At 31.1% G+C, this 21,667-nt stretch overlaps 1 protein-coding gene across 8 annotated transcripts in view; it reads right to left on the bottom strand.

Annotated features, from left to right (window-relative positions):
- Nucleotides 1-729: 729 nt before the first annotated feature.
- LOC126748398 (endophilin-A) overlaps nt 730-21,667 on the bottom strand; it is a 52,656-nt gene continuing 31,718 nt past the window's right edge. For 2 of the 8 annotated variants that reach the window (XM_050457614.1, XM_050457615.1), the window contains 10 exons: nt 17,480-17,830; nt 17,357-17,423; nt 17,154-17,213; nt 10,873-10,973; nt 10,309-10,412; nt 9,083-9,369; nt 6,338-6,379; nt 5,476-5,550; nt 4,271-4,386; nt 730-3,790 (listed from right to left, as the gene is read on the bottom strand). In XM_050457614.1, the coding sequence (XP_050313571.1) occupies nt 3,671-3,790; nt 4,271-4,386; nt 5,476-5,550; nt 6,338-6,379; nt 9,083-9,369; nt 10,309-10,412; nt 10,873-10,973; nt 17,154-17,213; nt 17,357-17,423; nt 17,480-17,830 (1,323 nt within the window). In that variant the 3' untranslated portion in view covers nt 730-3,670. The remainder of the gene's footprint in view (nt 3,791-4,270; nt 4,387-5,475; nt 5,551-6,337; nt 6,380-9,082; nt 9,370-10,308; nt 10,413-10,872; nt 10,974-17,153; nt 17,214-17,356; nt 17,424-17,479; nt 17,831-21,667) is intronic. The other 6 variants (XM_050457618.1, XM_050457617.1, XM_050457621.1 and 3 more) reach the window with 6 other exon arrangements.

Genomic DNA, 21,667 nt, shown 5'->3' on the forward strand with positions numbered 1-21,667 from the left:
TCTACAAGCATGTAGCATTCAATTATAAGTCGCCGCACCAAATTAGTAATCTAACGTTATTATAACATACTTTCACTAGTATTTAAACAGTTTTAGTCACCCTCTTAAAGAGGCAACTAAAAATGGAAGATAGAAGAACCAAGCCACACAACCCTAATAGAAGGATCCAGAACCCCTACATCAGCCCAATACAGACTAGACAGGAAGAACAATAAAGAAAAGGAAAACCTCACATCGGTACAACCAACAGGTGAGGCTACAGCAAGTGGTTGAATAACCTCGCAGCTCAGACCAAAACCTACAGTATCAATCAGTTAAACCCTAATCAAGTAGTTTACAGTATTAAGACTCATAGCAATGCATGGAGACGTAGTTGTCTATCGTGCACATACTGGTAAAATTTGTTTTCTTTACTTCATTATTTTACTCCCAAAATATCTTAAATTAATAAACACATTGTTTTTATTTACAAACAAATGTAAAAGTCGGTCAAATCTACATAAACCCCCTGGAGATATAAAAACACTCAATAAATTCATAATTTTATCACGATCATGCCGTATATGGCTGACAAACTGCATTGATAGATTCGCATGTGATGTAAGACTATATGTTGGTAATCTCTTTGTCCTTGACAAGTTTTAGATAATTTATCCTCCTTAAATTCAGAATGTAACTTATCAGCAAATAAGTTAAAATGTAATATTGAGAACTTGCAAATAAAAATGCTTTATTTCAACTGTGACACATTCTTTTATTAATGCACAAATACGGTAACATTTATTTAATGTATACATGTGTGTTAACAATATTTACTCGGTAACCTGCATGAAAAAAATAAAATATTTTGACAAAACAATCTGTTAAAATATTGTTACATATGTTTAATTAAATGAATATAAACTAGTGAATTAACAGCACAGCTCAGAATTATAATGACAAGATAAAGTTAGGATTTTGTAGAGATGTTTAGCGTACTTGTCTGTTCAACATACGTAAAAAGGTTACATTTATTGCTAAGTCCCAAAACAGTATTTAAAATTTAATATTTATAGTTATGAATCTAATATATCTTTATGTTATACATGTATATGATAGAAGTAAGGTTAAGATAACACATGAGTATCAGAGTCTGCTTTTACAAGACATAGTAAGGACCCGACTGAAGAATTTCCAAACCTCAATGAAGTTAAAAATCCTTAAGTCAAATTCCCCATTAATATAACTTATATAATAATACTTTAAATTCAATTCTTATCATACATTTTTACATCTAATGTATTGTCTTTAAACCAGATAAATATATTTGCAAATTTTGAAAGTCTAGAAATCTACAAGGTCCCTGTTAACTAAAAAAAAATATATATAAAATATTTTAAAAAATTTCCTTCTTGTCGGTACGTTTTTATGAATTCGTTTTTCTCAACCTACCGAGAAAGTTATTAAATCAAAGACCTTATAGATACTATTTATCTGGCAATTTCATTTATATAATAATATATAAAATTCTAGCGATTTAAACTGACACGGGAAATTTCTTTGGCAAAGACATGGCCAAAAGTTTGTTAATATAATTATTCTGAAGCATAATTTTTGACGAAATTTCTTGTAGCATCCAATCTCAATCTAGAATGAAATACTTATCAAATATGAAATTTTTGTAATGAAATGCGTCAAAAATCATGTTTGAAAATAATACTATTTACTCGCCAAAAGTTATATTAAAAATCACATTAACGGAACAGCGAAATTATGAAACATCTTTGTTAAGTTTAACACGCTTACAATATCAAAAGAAGCTCAAGTCTGACAACCATTAAAACTTTAGAAACAAGTTCAATATGCAAAGGATTTGTCTACTTCTCTCATAAAAAAATATATTAGGAATTGGGCTTTAAATAATGTTACATTTTTTAATAGGTCGCACCATACTTTTGTGAAAAATAAATAGAAAGAAATTGATACGTTTATTGCTTTTATAAACTTATTCCTTTGTATACAGAACTTTTTTTGTTAAATATAAGTATAATATACAATAATAAACTTTAGCAGGAAATCTACATCAAATAACATCAACAGATATTTTTTTGAGGTTTTATATATTCTTTTATAACATTGAGTACCCATGCAATAACATGTCTGTGGGTTATGTAGGAGGCTAAATAGAATATACTATCTCTTTGATCAATATCAAATATAGTTTCAGCCTGTTACACAACTATAGTATTACATCATCAAGATACACATTTATTTATCCATCATAATTGAGATTATTAAATATACGTATGTTTTTTTTTATAAAATTCTCTTTTATCCTTCATTTATTTATATAATTTTCCTCACGTTCACAGTATAAACAACAATATAAACTAACTATATGCATCAATAGTAGAACTAACCTAAAAATTACTAAAACAATATATACAACTTAAAATTCAATAATAGTAAATCTTAATTATCATTTGTTGTTTCCCAGATTGTAAAGAAATCGAGGTTTCCAAACAAACCAAGAAATTAACCCAAGCTAGCGTTCAACTGCACCTCATTTTTTATACATCGTTAAAATTAATATTAAAAAATCTTTTTACACTATATTCTCCTTTATATACAAATTGTAACTAAAGCTTGTTAGGAAGATAAATATACCTTTTAAATTGAATCGTATAAGGTTCAGTACAATTGGTTAAATAGACTTAACAAATTTAAAATTAAATGCAATATCACTAGCAGTTTTTTGTTTATCTTTGGAACGGGCTTATATTACTAAGTCAAATGTCAGAAAAATTGTAATTTAAGCATTTTATGACTTTTTACGTTCTGGAACAGTATTATGTTAAAGAAAATTGAGGTTTTTAAAAATTTCTTATAGAAATTTATATAAAACAGTTATATAAGCCTGTACAACAATTAAAAATTAATATGGCTTCATTCATTATCCTAGTGCAGTTGCAGAAACGTACCCATAACTATTATAATTTATTTTAGTGCCTTCCAAAGAATATAATATAATTTAACCTAGGCAAGAGAACGTACCAAAGATACTTATGGAATTTGCTTTAAGTACTACTTTACATTTATATAAACATTGAATCATTGTATTGTACTAACACAGCAAAGAATGTGTCTAGCAGTTTATCAATTATATAATATTATACTTTGCTCTTGCCAAACACTTATGGGAATTTCAGTAAAATTGATTTAAGTAAATAGTAATGAACAGTAATTTTATGTAAATATTAAATTTAAAAGAAGACCTGTTAATGACTGTAAAAGTATTTGTGCGATACAAAGTCAAATAAACTATAAAGTTGTTGAATTTATTTTCACATAATTTACTAAAATTGGCACATAACAATTTGTACTTCTGTCCATTACTACATACACGCGGACTAGATAATGATATCACTACTACAAAGAAAGAGAGCACATAATAACAAGAGATAAAATAGGTAAGCTATATGCCATATCAACACCGAGGGTACGTTACTGTGCAGTCGTTTCAACTAGAAACATAATAATTAACAATATATAACAAAAATGAACTATACAAAAAAAAGGCAAGTGTAAACTTCGCAATTTAAAGAAATCATCAATTAAAGAAAACCATAATATACAAAAATTAAGACTAAGGGGTTGTTGTTCAACGTGAAGGATCAGGGTTGGTAGTCATTTATGGAAGGGGTACGTCGACTTTCACATAATTGACAGGGAAGTATCCTGTACGGCCTCCAACAGTACCCTCGAACCAATTCTCGTCGATTTTGTTTAAAAGAGTAATCACGTCGTTTTCCTGTATAAAACAAAATAACTTTAACAACATAAACCTAAAAACTCGTAAAAGCGTCACTTGCAGTGTATTAACTTCATATTTCCATCTTAGAAACATGCATAAGAAAGTGACTAAACTGCGTCTTATCTAAACTAAAGTTTCAATGAGCTTCGTTAAACTTTGCTGGAGTTAAATGGATCTTAAATAAAGTATTGCTGGCATTTAATTTTACTCCGGAACTTTGGACATTCATTTACACCATTAAACGTAAGTATTAGAGCAACAGGAAATTAGCCACTTTCGGATTTTTCTTACACTATAAGAAGATTTACTGAAATGACTTGACATTGATCCCGAAAGCACCGGTGTAAGTCCTTTTTTCTATGCCTCGAGGGTAAACAAGTGCTAGTATAATATTTACAGTTCTTTCGCTCTGTATCGATTACACTCTGTTAAATAAACACCGAGTAGTGCATTATTTACCGAAAAAAAGTCTCTTACCTTAAAGCTCAATTCGCCAGGATTTTCAGCTTCGAAATCGTATAACGCAATACAACAGGGCTGCCTATTCATGGGAGTTCTGGCAGGAGATTTCATCGGGGACGGCAAAGGAGAGGCTACAAATATAATCGTTTTATAAATCACTTTTTTTTGTCTTTTGTGAAGCGTAAAGCTATAAAACAAAGCACGTGCCTTATTAAAATAACGAAGGTTAAGCCTCTTGAAGAACGGGCGTATATGTGCTTGGCAATTAAATGGTTAAGCATATTGGTAGCATAGGCATTTTTTTAAATACCCTTTTAAAGGCGGAATTATTTGAAAAGGGGTTTCTATACAGTTGGTGTTTAAGATAGGTTACCAGTAAGAGGCCTCGCGGAATTACATTTCTAGGGTAAAATCTCAATAATGAGTTGGAATATGTATTAATGTAAATATACAATCTAGAACCAGTTTTACTGTTACATACCCTTTCAGGGTTAAATTTTCTACATCTTCTTTCTTTCAATTTTTGGTGATTTAATTAAGCGCTCGTTGAAAAAAAAACGATGCCAAAAGCCGTTCGATAACGCTTAAATTGACGCGAAAAATTCAAACAAAAAGCTAAAATAATTCAATGATAAAGCAAATAATAGTGGCCAACGTAAATTGCATCGGGAAATAGAAGAGCGGCATGCAATATTTAAAGCTTTTAATATTGCGGCTGTGTAAATAATGTATGGGCGGTCGAGCGTACCCACGCACATAACAAACGGTGTATTTATACTAGAGACCGAAAAAGTCGCTTTTTTCGCTACTGAGGGATTGTTTCTCATAAAAGGAAATTAGTTCGTATACAGGATGTTGCAGTTTTTAGGTCGAAATAAATAAATCTTTGAAACTTTGATTTGCAAAAAAAAAACAACTTTTGGGGCCTGAAACTAGAACTACATCGCACGGAATCTAAAACATTCTACTGCATTAAAACTAAAGTAAACAGTTAAATATTCCAAGCCAAAAAAATAACCATTTTATACACGGTTCTTGACACCATGAATTTAATCGTCCATAAAAGATATGGCAGCCATCAAAACGAATTAATCACCTATAAATAAGTAATAAATAAAATGTTAACTTAGAGCCTTTTATATGATTTATGACTTGAAATATTTAACATAAAGAAAAGTGTGATAAAAAGCGATATTTGAAATGCGGTTAGCAAGAGTTACCATTGGCAGAGTGCTGTCCCGGGTGCAGTTCGAGTTGCTGTGGCTTATGTTGTGGAGAAGACACTTGCGAAGAGCCTAGCAACACATCTTTGTCAGAACAACAACCCAAGCAGATAGAAAGAGAAGGAAAACGGGCTAGCAGTGATGTCATTTGGTCCTTCTAGCGTATGTACTACCCCAATTTCTAAACCTTATCACGAATTTTTCTCAGTTTACCTTTATGGGGTAGTACGTACCCTTCTGTATTAATATCAATAAATCAACTAAAGCGAGATAAACAGTCACACAACAAAAAACTAAAATTGGCTACACGCGAAACCGTCAAAGATAAATCGTATACTAACTACATATTCCAGAGTTCAAAATAGCAGCACGAAGTGATTGGATATTAGCCAATGAGTCCGATGATTCGGCTCTTTTTTGTTTTTTATTGCCTATTTTGAGTTTTACTCGTTAACTGACTGGTAAAAGTTAACTTCGTTTAAAGCTATAATAAGTGATAGGGACGGTTGAAGTCTTGAGGAGCTGTTTGAAACTTAATTAAGACAAATGTACTTTTTGTTCTAAAGAAAATGAAAAAATGCACTCCACTGAATGTTAAAAAACCTCCTACTATTAATATAAATAAAGTCAACTGTGGTGAACCAGCGTCAATATACACACACACAAAGTTGCGTGTTTACCAGTCTTAAAATAAATCACGAATTACCAGTTCAACACGTTCTTTCGAGGGAAGTAAAACGCATATTTGATGTCGTTTAAAAATTTACGATTTTAAGACAGTAAAAGTTGTTAGGCTGGAAAGTTAATTATTAAGCATCAGATCCAACACCATTCGTTTATTCACGGTTTTTTTACTTACGATCGGAGTCTAAGGGAAAAATAAGGAGATCCGAGGTCGCATCTAAATAAAAAGAAATATAAAAATTGCCACAGTCGCTCGGTAATAATAATTCTTTCATTCATCAGCTTTTTTATAAACTATTTACAACAATTAGGTGAAAATTGTGGTAAAATGTGTGACGTCTTTATTAATTATCAACTAGAGTTTTGGTTATTTTAACTCACATTTACAGCGGCGACTCATTTAATAAAATGTTCCTTAAAACCTACTGTTTATCTGAAATATTTTTACATCTTTTGTGAATTTAAAGGAATTTCTTATTATGTAATTTTTTATCTTGTTCTAGACAAGACAGGACCTTAATTCCATGCATTGGAAATAACTTGCATATCTTTAGGCACTTTTATGTTGCCCAAGAATTGCATAGTTTCTTTTTTTGAGGCATTACAGTGCTTCAGAAACAAATTTTCAAAATTTCCAAGCTTTCGGGAAATTTTTTATGCATTTGACGTCGTTTTCATTTCTTATAGGTCCAGTTTTATGTTTAGTCTCCAACGCAGAAATTTCATCAATCCTTGGAGCTATAAATTTTATTTCAACAGTTTTAAATGTAAAACCCTCAAGAATAAAAATAGAACAAATACCTTTATTTGTGTGCGCTGTAGAAATTACAGCAATTTTACTATTAATCTCTCTGTCAGTTTTGACAGGAAAATTTCAGAAAAAATTTGAAATTTGGAAATTTTTTACAGAGTAATTTTAGGCGATATTCCTGTAATTTCTTGGCGTGTTGCTGCTTTCAATTCGTCAATGGTTCGGGGATGATGTTGATGAACCTTCTCTTTCAGGTAGCCCTAAAGGAAAAACTCGCATGGGACAAGATCCAAGGCCACCCAACGTTTCCACGTAACGAGATTACGCGTTCTGGAAACCTTTCCCTTAACAGGTCCATTGTCCTTCTTGCCGTATGAGCTGTAGCCCCATCCTGTTGACACCACACATTCGGATGTTCAAGTTCCCTAAGTTTTGGTTCCAAAAAATTACGTAGCATGTCGACATATCGATCAGCAATTACGCTAACCGTTACCCCTCCTTCTTCAAAAAAATAGGGACCCCAAATACCAAATGAATCAATAGCACACCAAACGGTAACACGTTGGCTGTGAAGTGGCCTTTCATGGAGCTGCCGCGGATTTTCTGGTGCCCAGTAGCGAAAATTCTGCTTGTTCACACAGCCAGACAAATGGAAATGAGCCTCGTCACTCGTTATTAAAAGCGCATTTTGTGGGACGTTTTGAAGAATATCATTGGAACATTCTCTAAAATTTGAAACCCACTCGATCTGGAACTGGATCATGTCTACCAAGCGCAAAGTGAGTACGAAATTTTCTTTGTGTCGTAATCACAGATTCGTTACTTTTGAAAAATGTTTCGATAACGAAGGCACGATGCTCGTCCAGTTCATGGCGACAACAGAAATGGCAAGGCGCGCGCAGCCAACCAACTACGCTAAGCTGGCTCCCTCTTTAGTGATTCGGGCTCAGTGGCGGCGCAAAATGTGGGAGATCATTTTGCCGGACCCTGTATAATGCAAAATTCTCCAGTAGTAGGAAAAATCAATCTGTTCTTGTAGATTCTTGTTAGTTCAATGGTTAACATACTAAAACATACAGTTTTTGAACTGTAATTGTTTACATGTTGAGATTAACAGGAAAAGATTAAGGAATAAAGAAACTATCAACGAATTGAATCGAAGCTAGAGAAGCCAAAACATTAGTAACAAAATGGAAAAAAGAAAAGAAAACTCCTTTTTCCCATAGTACTATTTTTTTTCGCAAATTGGATACCAGCGAATTTTAATGTGAATCTAACTAACAATACCCACTGAAAAAACCCAAGATAAAATTTTTTTTCACGGTCCAAAATCGAAAGGGGTACATACCCACGAAAAATTTCGAAAAACCGTTTTTATTTTTTATTAACTAAAAGTCTGACAATATTTTGTGTTGAATAAAAATTTATGGGGAATAGAGCAAGGTATTTGAGCGTTAAAACGAAAAAACTTTAAAATTAAAGATTCCATTTAGTTTAAAAATGCATGAAGTAGTATAATGTGATAATATAATAAGCATAAATTTAGCAGAAGGCATAAAATTATCTAATGGAGCCGCCACTGGATATTTCTTCAAACAAAATCCACAATTTTCCATCCTAATCCTTGTTTCGAAGTTGTAAATCATCATGGAAGACAATCTCCATAACTTTGCATTAAAAACATTTAAGCCAAAAGTATTAGTACGGATAAAATAGATCAAGCGCATAGTTAAAACAACCACATTTGTTTGCTTAATAACCATGTAAATGTCCTCTTTACCAGGAATTAAAAGGTTATTAGGAATAGACTGGGAAGAATAACTAAAACAACCCAAATGATAAAAACACAAAAAATCATACATAGTGGGTTAGTATAAAAAAAATAAAAATTATGTTAAAATACTCGCTATTTGCACAATCGACCGAACAAAGTTCCCATTAATCAAGAGACGTGCCCAAAAATATAAAAATGAATTAATTTGAACGTGTTATTCCAGTTCTGCACGTTTACTAAATAAAAACCAAAATGAATTTTAAACAAATACAAGAGCTTTTGTAAACAACTCTAATAAAAGAATCTTTTAAATATTAATTTAGATATAAATCGATGTGCAAATAGTTTTAAATTAAACCAAATATAAAAACAAAATAAAAATAAACAAAAAATACCTTGGGGAAAATCCCAGGGATCAAAAGGATCTAGTGGCTGTATGGGTTTTTTGATAGGCACCCTATTAGGTGCGGGTCGATGGTACCCTAAGCCCCCATTGGTGGGTTGGCTCTTAAGGCTTTGATTACTATTGGAATTACCAGAAATGTGGTTGTTCATTAGGCTAAATTGATTGGAATTTGTACCGTTATATCCATCATGCGCATTAGTGACGCCCTCTATGTTTAAGTCCGACAAGGTTTTCGGGACAAATTCTACTTTTGGACGACTTGCAGCTTCATCTCTCCTAGAAAATATAGAGTCCGTTTTAATTAACTATTATAGGCTTATATTACAAGCTTCAAGGGTAGGGTTCATTAATAAATAATAAAAAGGCAAGGAAACAATTCCAAGAATAGAAGCACATTTTAATGATTTTTCAGTAAGGTTTTTAATAAAGCGGTTGGAGGTAAAACAAAGTTGCGTTACTTTTGCATACAATTTCAAGTATGCATCTAAATAAAGTAATATAATTGGACATATACGTTACGCAATTAAATCTGTTCCCCAGGAATTACAATTTAATAGAGACGACAACTTAAACTTGCCTTTCCCTTGCTATATGCACATTAATTATTATGTTTAAAGACATTAAAAGACAAAGGCCAAAGCTCTATTGTTCCATTAATAGTAAACAGGTTGCAATCAAAAGAAAATAAAAAATAGATGTTTCACTAGTTTCAAAGTTTATATATTTTATAATGAAATACGGAAATGTGACTAATATTCCCATTGAAAGTTTAAATTTATAGCTCAACAATGCTTTGCAAAACGTGTAGTTGCAAGTTGTTTTGTGAATAATTAGGGGCATTTATCTCGATACAACTAAAATTTAGAGAGAAATATGAATTAAATAGTTTGGACAGGCCTCATGTGCTTAGTTTCTACTTTGCCTCACTAATAGAGGGCAGGGGGGCATTTTAGAAAAATAATTGTGTAGAGAGTGTTGTATAGATTGCTTGGTAAACTGTAATGAACTTGTACTTTTTTGTACTAATAACGCATTTATTTTTATTATTAGTAAGTATAAGATTCGAGACAATTCTTATGGGAGTGATTTCTTTTACCTGATTTGAAAATATCATGTTTGTTAAAAAGAAGCATTACTATATGGTGTTTTGGCTCTTTGTTGTTTTTATATTTTACAAAACAATGTTAAATAAATAAACAAAAATCCGATACTTACTTTTCGTTTAGAGTTTCAACAAGTGTCTTAAGTACATCCGTACATTGGCTGTGATAATCGAGTAACCCTTCGGCAAAAGTTGCCAATTGGGAAATTTGCTCTACCTAAAACAAAAAAAACACCCCTTTTAGTTCTTAAAAGCAAAATTTCTAAACTAAAATTGAGCATTTTAATACTATATTTTAAAACCCTATCCATCAATTATTATCAATGTCAATAGCTCAAAAGACAACATGGTTTACAAGCATGATATTTTAGGACAATCCATCATCGCCAGTATCGATTAGCTCCAGAAAAAACCGCAATATTTTGAAAAGCATAAAGACCTTTTCGTGTAAACTGGTGTTTTTTACCATTTTACATGTATAGGGCAAAAACGGAATTAATTTTCCTGAATGGGTTTTGGGGCAACTTAAACCACACGATGAAAGATAAACATCCAAATGGAATTGGCGAAAACAATTTAAACCAAAAATAACAAGTGATGTTTTCGTTTTTACATATTGATCCGATGAAATAAGGTAAACTGAAACTGATATTTATTTATATGAGAGAAATACTTACGTCATTCTCTAATAGATTAAACATCCCCATCTGTGCGAGATGCAGCGACTCCGCGAACTTCTCTTCGGACATTTTAATTTCTTCATCTGCAATATTTGAGCCTGTTAGGTAGTTAACAGGCCAAAAAAAAAAAGAAAAACGTGCAAAATTAAAAAAAATACAACATATAGCGTGGAAATAATAGAAACAAAAATATAATAAAACTTAAAAGTGACGTATGAAATAGCGGATCTGATAAGTGTGTTGCTGAGGTTGAAAGTATAGCTAAGGATTGGAGGAAAACTTTAATTATTTAATGCAATTCAATTATTATTACTTCATTTTCTTACCTCAACCAAAAATTAGATTGTTAGTGAGGACTTTTACTAAGCATACATTTTTATCATTATTTTAACTAATTGAGATTAAATAATAAGAGTAAATGCTTTTATTGTTGGGATTGCGAAATTTGCGTTAAAGTTATTTGATAATATTGAACACAAAATACGTTTTTATATATATATATATGACATAATTGTACGGTCTATTAAATGTAAAAAAACGGCAATTTTATTAGTAAACAAAAAGATAATTGTGTTTGTGGCCGAAATTGAAAAAAAAATGTTATCTTAGTTATTAAAGGGCAAAAATTGAATTGCATCCAATAACTAAAATGCTATATATATCTCTAAGCATGACATTTTAAAATAAAAATCGCCCGGAAATAATATTTTACGTTAAAATAAAAAATACAAAAAAAATACGGGGTAAAACATGTTGCAGACCATTGAAAAATATGTTCTCAGCTAGTAAAGGGTAAAGAATAGTGAGGAAATGCATAAGCCGTTTTTAGACATAATTTTAAACATGCTGTATATACATAATTTACTGCTTGAAAAAAAATTACATTTCTATTGATTTGCTTGGGAAAGCAAAGTTTCCCAAAAAGTTTTTTTTTAAATCTCCAGTTGCGAACGATGAAAGGGCTTCGAGGCAAGAAAACTTTTAATATGAAAAATAAGAATTTCAGAAACTTTTTTAATCGAACAGTTTCTTTTGCCTCAAATTAGAACATTTAAAAGAAAGTGTACAAATTTTACATCTATAACAAGGTTTCAATCCACGATTGTCGCAAGTATACTTGAGTTTTAATTAGGCAGTTAAGCAAATAAAAGCAATGGAAAGAATGAAAAAAAGCATTAAGAGAGGGTCATATCCACAAATAATTATTGTATACCTACAAGATTTACATAAGGGATGATTTATTGAGGAGGGCCTCATTATATTACTTCGTTGACATATTAATGACTGTCTAGAACAGCTCTTACTAGGGGTATCTGAGGGTTAAAAGTGAAGTTAATTTATACATATATTTGGAAAACAAAGGTTACACACTTGATTTAATCAACTTAGTCGATTGGTTTTAGATGCATATTAAATTAAAAAAAAAATTGCATAGCTGAAAGATATTCCCATATCAGGATTTTTTTGCCAGTCTCTCCTATCTCAGCAGCCGCAGGTTCCAGAGGTTTCAAATAAGAAATATCATTACAAAAGCAGGCAAAGGGAAGATGCTGGGAACAATTTATGGATCCATAACGCGAAGTCGCTACGGCAATTTTAATAAAAAACTTGTTTCTTTCCGTTTTAAATCTGCCATAAAAGGAATTGTATAAGTGGGCAATAAAGTGTACATGAATTATCTTTATGTATTTTTTAATATAAAGCGTTTTTAATATAAATGGTACTTATTCAGCCTTAGATAATAGTGATTTGAAATTGATTATACTGCTGTGTCTTTTAGCGTTTATCATCATCATGTTTTTTTTCTTCAAGGTCTATTCAAGGATGTAAATATTTTCACCCTCAGTCTCTCATGAAGGTAGTCTTAAATATTATTAAATTAATAATATCTAAGACTAATATATTTAAAATTCATGTACTGATTTGATGGATTAGTTTCTCTATACAAAACCTCGTTACCAATGACTACTTTATTATTGTGCTGATTTCGCGAATGTCTGCCTTCTGTTGTTTGATGCAATCTAGCGGATTAGCTTCTAGCTTGATTAACTTCTTAATGCAGATACAAACTATTTAATTTGTATCGAATAAGATTTTTAGGCCTATGATAGATTTCATTATTTTGTAGTTGATACCTTCAAACGAATAGCTGAGTCACAGACTATTCTCGAATAGGTTACCTTTCGAGATACACCTGTCATCAGGTATTCAATAAAATCACCTAACTCTCCAAAATTCAGGAACCTAACGCCATATCTTGTCTACAAGATATAGAGGTATTTTACCTCGAATGGTAACATTTGATTTTTCGGGTTTTGTCCGGTTTGCTGTACGCTGTATCAATGAACAACCACCACATGTATACAATAACGTTATTGAAAATTTCGTCAAAAGGATTCGCGTATGCCAGCACAGCCCTGGCGGCCAAGACAAAATATTTTGCTTCATACATATTTTGTAAATCATTTCAATACTTTGTTTTTTTTTACTCAGCTTTCAATACAGAAAACCATGTTTTATTAAACACTGAAATCTTGCGCTCTTATTGAAACATCATTTAAATTAGTCTCAAACTAGGATAAAAATAAACTGTTGTTACAAAAACATCACGACCGCAAAACCTACGCTGACCTGTCACAATAGACACAAAAAGCGTTCCATTTAACTTCCAAAACGCCTCGCAATCATCCCCCTAATTCTCACCCCGTTTTATTGCCGGGAAACAGGAATAACAAATTATACATTTAACAAGGTAGATTAAGTTTGGTTACCGCAGGTATTTTAGTTCTTCTGTTATGCTCTGATATAGGTTTCATTAAGTTTTAATTGAGTTTGGTTTCGAGGATGAAATATTAATGTAATTTTCGTTGAAGGGATTTTTCGTGAAATAAGTTTATTTTTGAAGTGGAATAAATGATTAATAAGGTGGGTTTGTATTTGAAATATTTATGTTTTTGATTGTTCCTTATTAATTTTTTTTATTACGATAATACCAGTACGGAAACTTAAGGCCTAAATTCAGGTGGCTTGTGAACAATTGCATAACACCTCGGCTATAATTGTAATTCTAAATATGTTTTTAATACAAAAATAAACTTCTCCATAAAAACTTATAAGCCCAGTTTTAGAAATTAACAGGAACAATAACCATTCTTTAAGTGCCTAGGCTCTTAAATAAGTGTCCATTGTTCCGACATTTTAAACCATTATTATTTCAAAACAACGCTTTCCAGTGTACTTACCCACCCCTTCCCCCTGTTTCTGGAAAAACCAATTTAAAGAATTTCCTAAAAAGATTCTTACTTCCACTTTGCTTTTTAACTGATTTATAGAGATTTAATATTTTCGCCTGGGTTCCCTGGGCATTATATTTCTCAATTAAGCCCTCGGAAGCGGGGAACTTTTTGAAACGTTACTTGCCTCGATTATTAAGTGAAATAGTCCGCTTCTAGTTGTCATTATTTGTTAATTAAAACTTTCTTGCAACACTGAACATTACATCACTTAAATAGAAATTTAGTTTTCATTACGGAATTTTTTTTCTCTTTTAATTTAAGAGCTTTAGTCTTGTTACCTATGAAATCTGGAAACTTGAGTTTCTAAAATGAAGTCTGCACTGTTACGGAATTATGAATATTTTTTACTGTAGACTTCGATATTCCAAAGATATAGGCAATAAAATAATTTTTGTAACATCGTTTGGTTGCAAAACATGGTGTGTCCTTTTTTTCTTATTGGCGTTATTTGGTTTCTTTTTGCTCAGAAATTTATTTAATAATGGACCGAGTTGTAAATTCATTTTACTTCATTAAAACACTATTTAGCACATACACAGTGTTTTATTGTTGGTACAGATTATGACATAAAGGAATACACCAACAGTTTAGGTCACGCACAAGGGGTTTACAATACAAAGTTTTATAAAGAACTTTAACCCTTTACTAACCGAAACTTATTTTTTTAAAGTTGTCTTATAAACAGTTGTGGCAAAAAAAATAAGAGGGTATATCAAATTTCAAATCACGTTTTATCAAATGTGTATATCAAATTTCAAATCAAATACGTCAAAAACAAACCCAAACCATGGGGAATTAAGATTTTTGCGCTATGTGGCAGCAGTGGCATCTTGTATGATTTTATAACATATCAAGGATCTACTACTCAACTTGACCCACAACAACTTGATGTATTTGGTTCGGGTGCTGCAGTGGTACTAAAATTATCTGAACGAATCGCACACCCTAGGGTACAGTTATATTTTGACAACTATTTTTCAAATTATAACTTACTTCAGAGCCTTAGAAATAGGCAAACATATACAACGTGCACAGCAAGAGCTGAAAGATTTAAAAATCCACCATTTTCGTCCGATAAGGATATGAAAATAAAAGGTCGAGATTATTCCGAAGAAATTATTAGCGGGGATGGGGAAGTAATAATGACAAAATGGTACGCCAACCGGCCAGTTGTAATGGCATCAAATTTTATGGGAGTTGGTGATAAAGACCAGTGCCGGCGATGGGATAAAAAAGGGAAGGACTATATTTACGTTTCAAGACCACAAGTAATAAATAACTACAACTCTAACATGGGGGGTATTGACAAGATGGATTTCCTTATTACCTTGTATCGGACATTTATTGGAATATAAAGAAAAAGCTGCTAACTTGGGTGTGGCTAAGAATGATGTCCTAGATTTGCTTCACTTTAGAGCCTATGTTGCTGAGGTTTTAATCTTGGCAGGAAAAACATCTACTAAGAAGAGGGGTCGACCAGCAGCTGATAGTCCGGATCCTTCAACGCCCAAACCGTTAAAAATAAGACCAGAAATTAGACGAGTGGCCGAAGTTCGTTTAGACAGACTAGACCATTTGCCATCCATTGATGAAAAAGACTTTGCATCTAGGTGTAAAGTACCAGGCTGTAAAGGACGGTCAAGAATTTTATGCCAAAAATGTAACGTTCACCTGTGCCTTACAAAAAAAAGCAACTGTTTTGCAATATATCATACAAAGTATTTTTTTGTTTTAATTTATCTTGTATACCATTGACTACCAATGTACACAAATGTCTACATAAAAAAAAACTAAAAACAAACAATAAAATAAAAAAACTGTTTACGTCAAAAATTTTCAGAAAAATTAAAGAGTTGATTTAGAAAAAATCAAATTTTTCTTTTAAAAAATGATAATTCATGAGCAAACGGGTTAAATACGGAGGTGGAAATATCAAACTATGGGGCTGTTTTTCCTACAATGGAGTAGGTCCATATTTTGGATTAAAGAGACCATGGCAAAAGAAATTTATTTGGATATCTTGGATAGAGTCATGCTACCATATGCCGAAGAAAACATGCCTTTAAAGTGGGTGTATCAACAAGATAACGACCCTAAACATACGGCACAGATTGTTAAGCCATGGTTTACACAAAATAGGGTTTTGGTTCTGGAATGTCCTTGACCTTAACCCTATTGAAAACCTTTGGAAGGAGCTGAAAAACCGAGTAGCTTGTAAAAAAACAACAAATAAGCAAGATTTATGGAAGGAAGTTTAGGAAGCTTGGTATTCCATCCCAGTTAAAACATGCCAAAAGTGGATCGATTCTATGCCACGAAGATGTGCAGCCGTCCTCAAGAATAAAGATTATTCTACCAAGTACTGACTCGCTTATCTAATGCTGTCGTTTGTTTTGCGGTACATTGTAATTATAATGCTTTATGACCATTTTTGAAAAATACTCTTATTTTTTTATAATTACAAACTAAACTGGCAAAGAATAACGTGTATTTATTTTTTTATCACTGATGGCTGATATGTTGTACAAATATGAAATCATTATTGTTTTTTTCTCTATGTATATTAATAATATTCAAATAAAATCAGGCACTCTTACTTTTTTTGGCAACCACTGTATGGCCAATATTATGCTAAAATGCCTCTTATAAAAATCGTAAGGCAGAGATAGTGTGGTGTTGCATAATAAAAACATACATTAAAATTCAAAACTTAGAGCGTCCTTTTAAATTAATTATTCACCTTCGTGGTAGTGCCCTAAAGGTGACGGCATAAATGCCAAAACCTTGAAAATAATAAAAACCTCACTACCAACTAAAATAATTCTGTAAAATCTTATTATAGTGGAAGTTCTATAAAAGGGTTGAACAGCTTACGATAGGTGATATTCCCAAAGGAACAAAATATGTTGTGGAGCGTGTACGGGTCTAATTGAAGCGGAGAAATGGGGAACAAAGCGAAGCCGTAAATTAACAAAAACATACCATGAGGGCCGCCCTGGCCCTTAGCAGGGCTCGCATAAGGGCTGAACGATCCCTTTTGCGCTGACGATGAAAACATGCAGAAATAAGAAAAAAAAGGCCATGCTTTATATTAATTTTAAATTTATGGGAAAAATTACCAATTTTTAACTTTGAAGGTTGGTAATTTTACCGGAGATAACTTGAAATTGTTTTGTGAAAATTACCTTTGGCCTGCCTTCTTCGCTTACAGTCGAAATCTAATCGCCGACCCTGTAATTTCTTCCGATGGTGCTGAAACAAACAGGCGTTTAATTAAAAAAAAATATCCTATAAAGCTTATGACTTACTATAACTTCTTTTAGGTCCTTAGTCTGCAAGTGATGTAACGGTTCCAAAAAGTTTTGCTTTATATTATCATCCAACGAATATTTCACGTCGGCCATCTGCTTAAGCGACTCGCCCATCTCCACCAATGCGGTACCAAACATACTGTCATCCCCTAATTTTTTCCCATACAATAACATACAATCCCCTAACACTCCCTCGGGCTGTGGGTAGGTGTTCGATTTCGCTTGTCCGCTTAATTTACTTATACCTTTCACGGCAGCCATCTTGGCTCTCGCTGTAGGATTTGGCTGTAGGAATTCTTTCGTTTTCACCTGGAGTTCTTCTACTAATTCCACTGTCACATCGGTTTTCTGTAACAAACATAATTTTTCATACTGATAAGCAGTTATCGGCCTAAAATTCATTTAATTATCTATCGTAGCTGGATTGATTTAAATGTATTTTAATTTTGTAATTGATTGAATTAACGCTATTGACATTAAAAATTAATGAAAAAATTATTGATTCAAATGAACTTTTATCTGTGTATACTTATAGTCCTATGGCTGGAACCTTTGGAGAGACCATTTTACCACTAACCAAAACTCTTTATTTTTACTCTCGACGCGTGTTTCGCTAACGATGTTGGTATCTTCGGGAGAAGATTAAAACTGTCTCGTAATTTGAGTGTATACTTAGTTTATGAATTGCGAATTCAATTCTAAGAAAATATTGATTTGAAGAAGTTGATTGAACTAACGCCATGAAATAAAAAATTATTAGCCTGAGATTAATTAGTGAAAAAATTATTGATTCAAATGAATTTTTATCACTGTAGATAATACTTAGTTTATGTATGCCGACTTATAGAAATCAAATCTACGAAAATATTACAATAATTAAGGACAGCCTCCAGCAACCTAGAATTTATTGAATTAATGCCATTAAAATTAAACATTGTTGGCCTGAAATTAATGAAAAATTATTGATTCAAAAGAATTTTTATTAGTCTGGATAATACTTAGTTTATGTATTGCGAAATATGTAAATCAAATCTAAGAGAATATTGATATGAAGAAGTTGATTGAATTAACGACATAGAAATTAAAATATTGCAATGATCCGGTAGAGCCTTCAGCGACCTAGAATTGATTGAAATAACATCATTAAAATTAATTACCAGAAATTAATGAAAAATTATTGATTCAAAAGAATTTTTTTTTAGTCTGGATAATACTTAGTTTATGTATTGCGAAATATGTAAATCAAATCTAAGAGAATATTGATATGAAGAAGTTGATTGAATGAACGAAATTAAAATATTGCAATGATCTAGTAGAGCCTTCAACGACCTAGAATTGATTGAATTAACATCATTAAAATTAAAAATTAATTACCCGAAATAATGAAAGAAATATTGATTCAAATGTATTTTTATCAGTCTGGATAATCCTTAGTTTATGCGTTGCGATTTATGTAAATCACATTTAAGAAAATATTGATTTGAAGAAGTTTATTGAACTAACGCCATTGAAATTAAAAATTATTAGCCTGAAATTAATGAAAAATTATTGATTCAAAAGAATTTTTTTTTAGTCTGGACAATACTTAGTTTATGACTTGCGAAATATGTAAATCAAATCTAAGAGAATATTGATATGAAGAAGTTGATTGAATTAACGACATTGAAATTAAAATATTGCAATGATCTAGTAGAGCCTTCGACGACCTAGAATTGACTGAATTAACATCATTAAAATAAAAAATTATTACCCGAAATAATGAAAGAAATATTGATTCAAATGTATTTTTATCAGTCTGGATAATCCTTTGTTTATGCGTTGCGATTTATATTAATCATATCTAAGAAAATATTGATTTGAAGAAGTTTATTGAACTAACCCTATTGAAATTAAAAATTATTGGCCTGAAATTAATCAAAAAATTATTGATTCAAATGGATTTATCAGTCTGGATAATACTTAGTTTATGTATTGCGAAATATGTAAATCAAATCTGAGAGAATATTGATTGAATTAACGCCCTTGAAATTAGAAATTATTAGCCTGAAATTAATGAAAAAATTATTGATTTAAATAAATTTTTATCAGTGGGGACAATACTTAGTTTATGTATTACGACTTATGTAAATCAAATCTAAGAGAATATTGATATGAAGAAGTTGATTGAATTAACGACCTCGAAATTAAAAATTATTAGCCTGAAATTAATGAAAAAATTATTGATTCAAATGTATTTTTATCAGTCTGGATAATACTTAGTTTATGTATTGCGAAATATGTAAATAAAATCTGAGAGAATATTGATTGAATTAACGCCCTTGAAATTAGAAATTATTGGCCCGAAATTAATGGAAAAATTATTGATTTATATAAATTTTTATCAGTGGGGACAATATTAAAACAAAGATTAGTTGAATTAATGCCATTGAAATTAAAAATTATTAGCCTGAAATTAATGGGAAAATTATTGATTCAAAGGAATTTTTATCGGTTTTGATAATACTTGGTTCATGTGTTGCGAATTATGTAAATCAAATCTAAGAGAATATTGATATTAAGGAGTTGATTAAAGGTTAATTGAATTAACGGCATTGAAATAAAAAAAGTAGTTGTCCATTTTTTTAAGACTTACTTTTTATAAAATAGCTGCAAGTCTCGAACTTATATTACGATTGATGATTAATTGGTAACACGTGTTTCGCCTTTAAAGGCATCATCAGACCTGATCAACAGTTTTGAAAATTTACATTTTTAAAACAGCAAACTACAACAACAAAAAACAAAAGATGTGCACACTACCAATAGATTACAGATACAGTGGGCACTACCTTACTTAATATTACGAATACTTTAACCAAACTTGTAGTTTCTTATAAAAATATTAATGGCTTGAAATTAATGAAAAAATTATTGATTCAAATTAATTTTTATCAGCTTTGATAATACTTCGTTTATGTATTGTTAATTTTGTAAATCAAACATAAGAGAATATTGATTTGAAGAATTTAATTGACTTGAAATTAATGAAAAAATTATTGATTCACCATTAATCCACCGAAAATTAATGAAATTATCATCTTAGTGAAAAAGATTTTAATTTTGACCAAATTATTATTAACTATTAATTATCGTTATTCTGAGTAGGACCAAATCATGTTAATCCAATTAATCAAAATCTTGAGACATTCTTTTAGACACTTATCGCATTGGAATTTATAAAATAAAAGCCATAAGTTACAAACGATTATGGTCTCAAAATAATGAAAAAAATTATTGATTTAGAGAAGATTATCGTTGTTGTAAATAACAAACGATCATAAATCCAAGTTAGAAATAAATACGAAAATTGTTTAAGAGTACAGAAACCCTTATTGGTCTAAAATTGATAAGCACCAGTCATGATCGAAATTAATTGAAAGTCAATGAAAAAATATTTTGATTCAGAAAATTTGAACACCTGTAACTCTGGAATTGATTATCGCGAAAGCAATTCAAAATGATCATAGGCCCAAAAACCGTGAGAAAACATATAACTATTGATTCATATAATATTAGCCTGGAATAATCATCATAGATAGTAAGTATAAAAGATACCTGACAAATCCGAAAGGTAAGGTACCATTGATCAGTGATTATAATTAACTCTTAGGCCTGGAATTGATTAAATAATGATCCCAGTGCTTATAAGAGTAATAAACACTACAATTTTTTTGAGATTTAACAAGCAGAGAACGCAAAGTTCTGTGATGTTTTTATATTTTATGGTGTATAAGTTTCCAGCCGAAAACGACACAAACAGTCGTAAAGTTTATACGCGACTCACATGTTTAATTAAAACTTTCTAGACTACAATCTTACAAGAATAATAATAGGTTGCTAATTCACATTGATAATGTAAATCCTAAAACTTATTTTAATACCCTGCCTATTTTAATTAGCAGCTTGATAATTCTACAAAGCGAAAAAGTTCATTGAGAGGATTTAACTTAAAATCATCGTCAAAAATGGCCGGTAAATTAAGTTTTAATTGCCAAAGAAAACTGCCAAGGGAATATTAGAATAACATATTTTTTCTGCAAAAGAAAATGTATTTTTACAACAAAAGAGCCTTTTTTAAATTAATCAATTTGATTTAATAGTATATCGCTTTAAAAAAATTTATGAGAGCAGATCTTAACAACAAGT

The sequence above is a fragment of the Anthonomus grandis genome, chromosome 22, assembly GCF_022605725.1.
Source record: "Anthonomus grandis grandis chromosome 22, icAntGran1.3, whole genome shotgun sequence".
Taxonomy (NCBI): domain Eukaryota; kingdom Metazoa; phylum Arthropoda; class Insecta; order Coleoptera; family Curculionidae; genus Anthonomus; species Anthonomus grandis.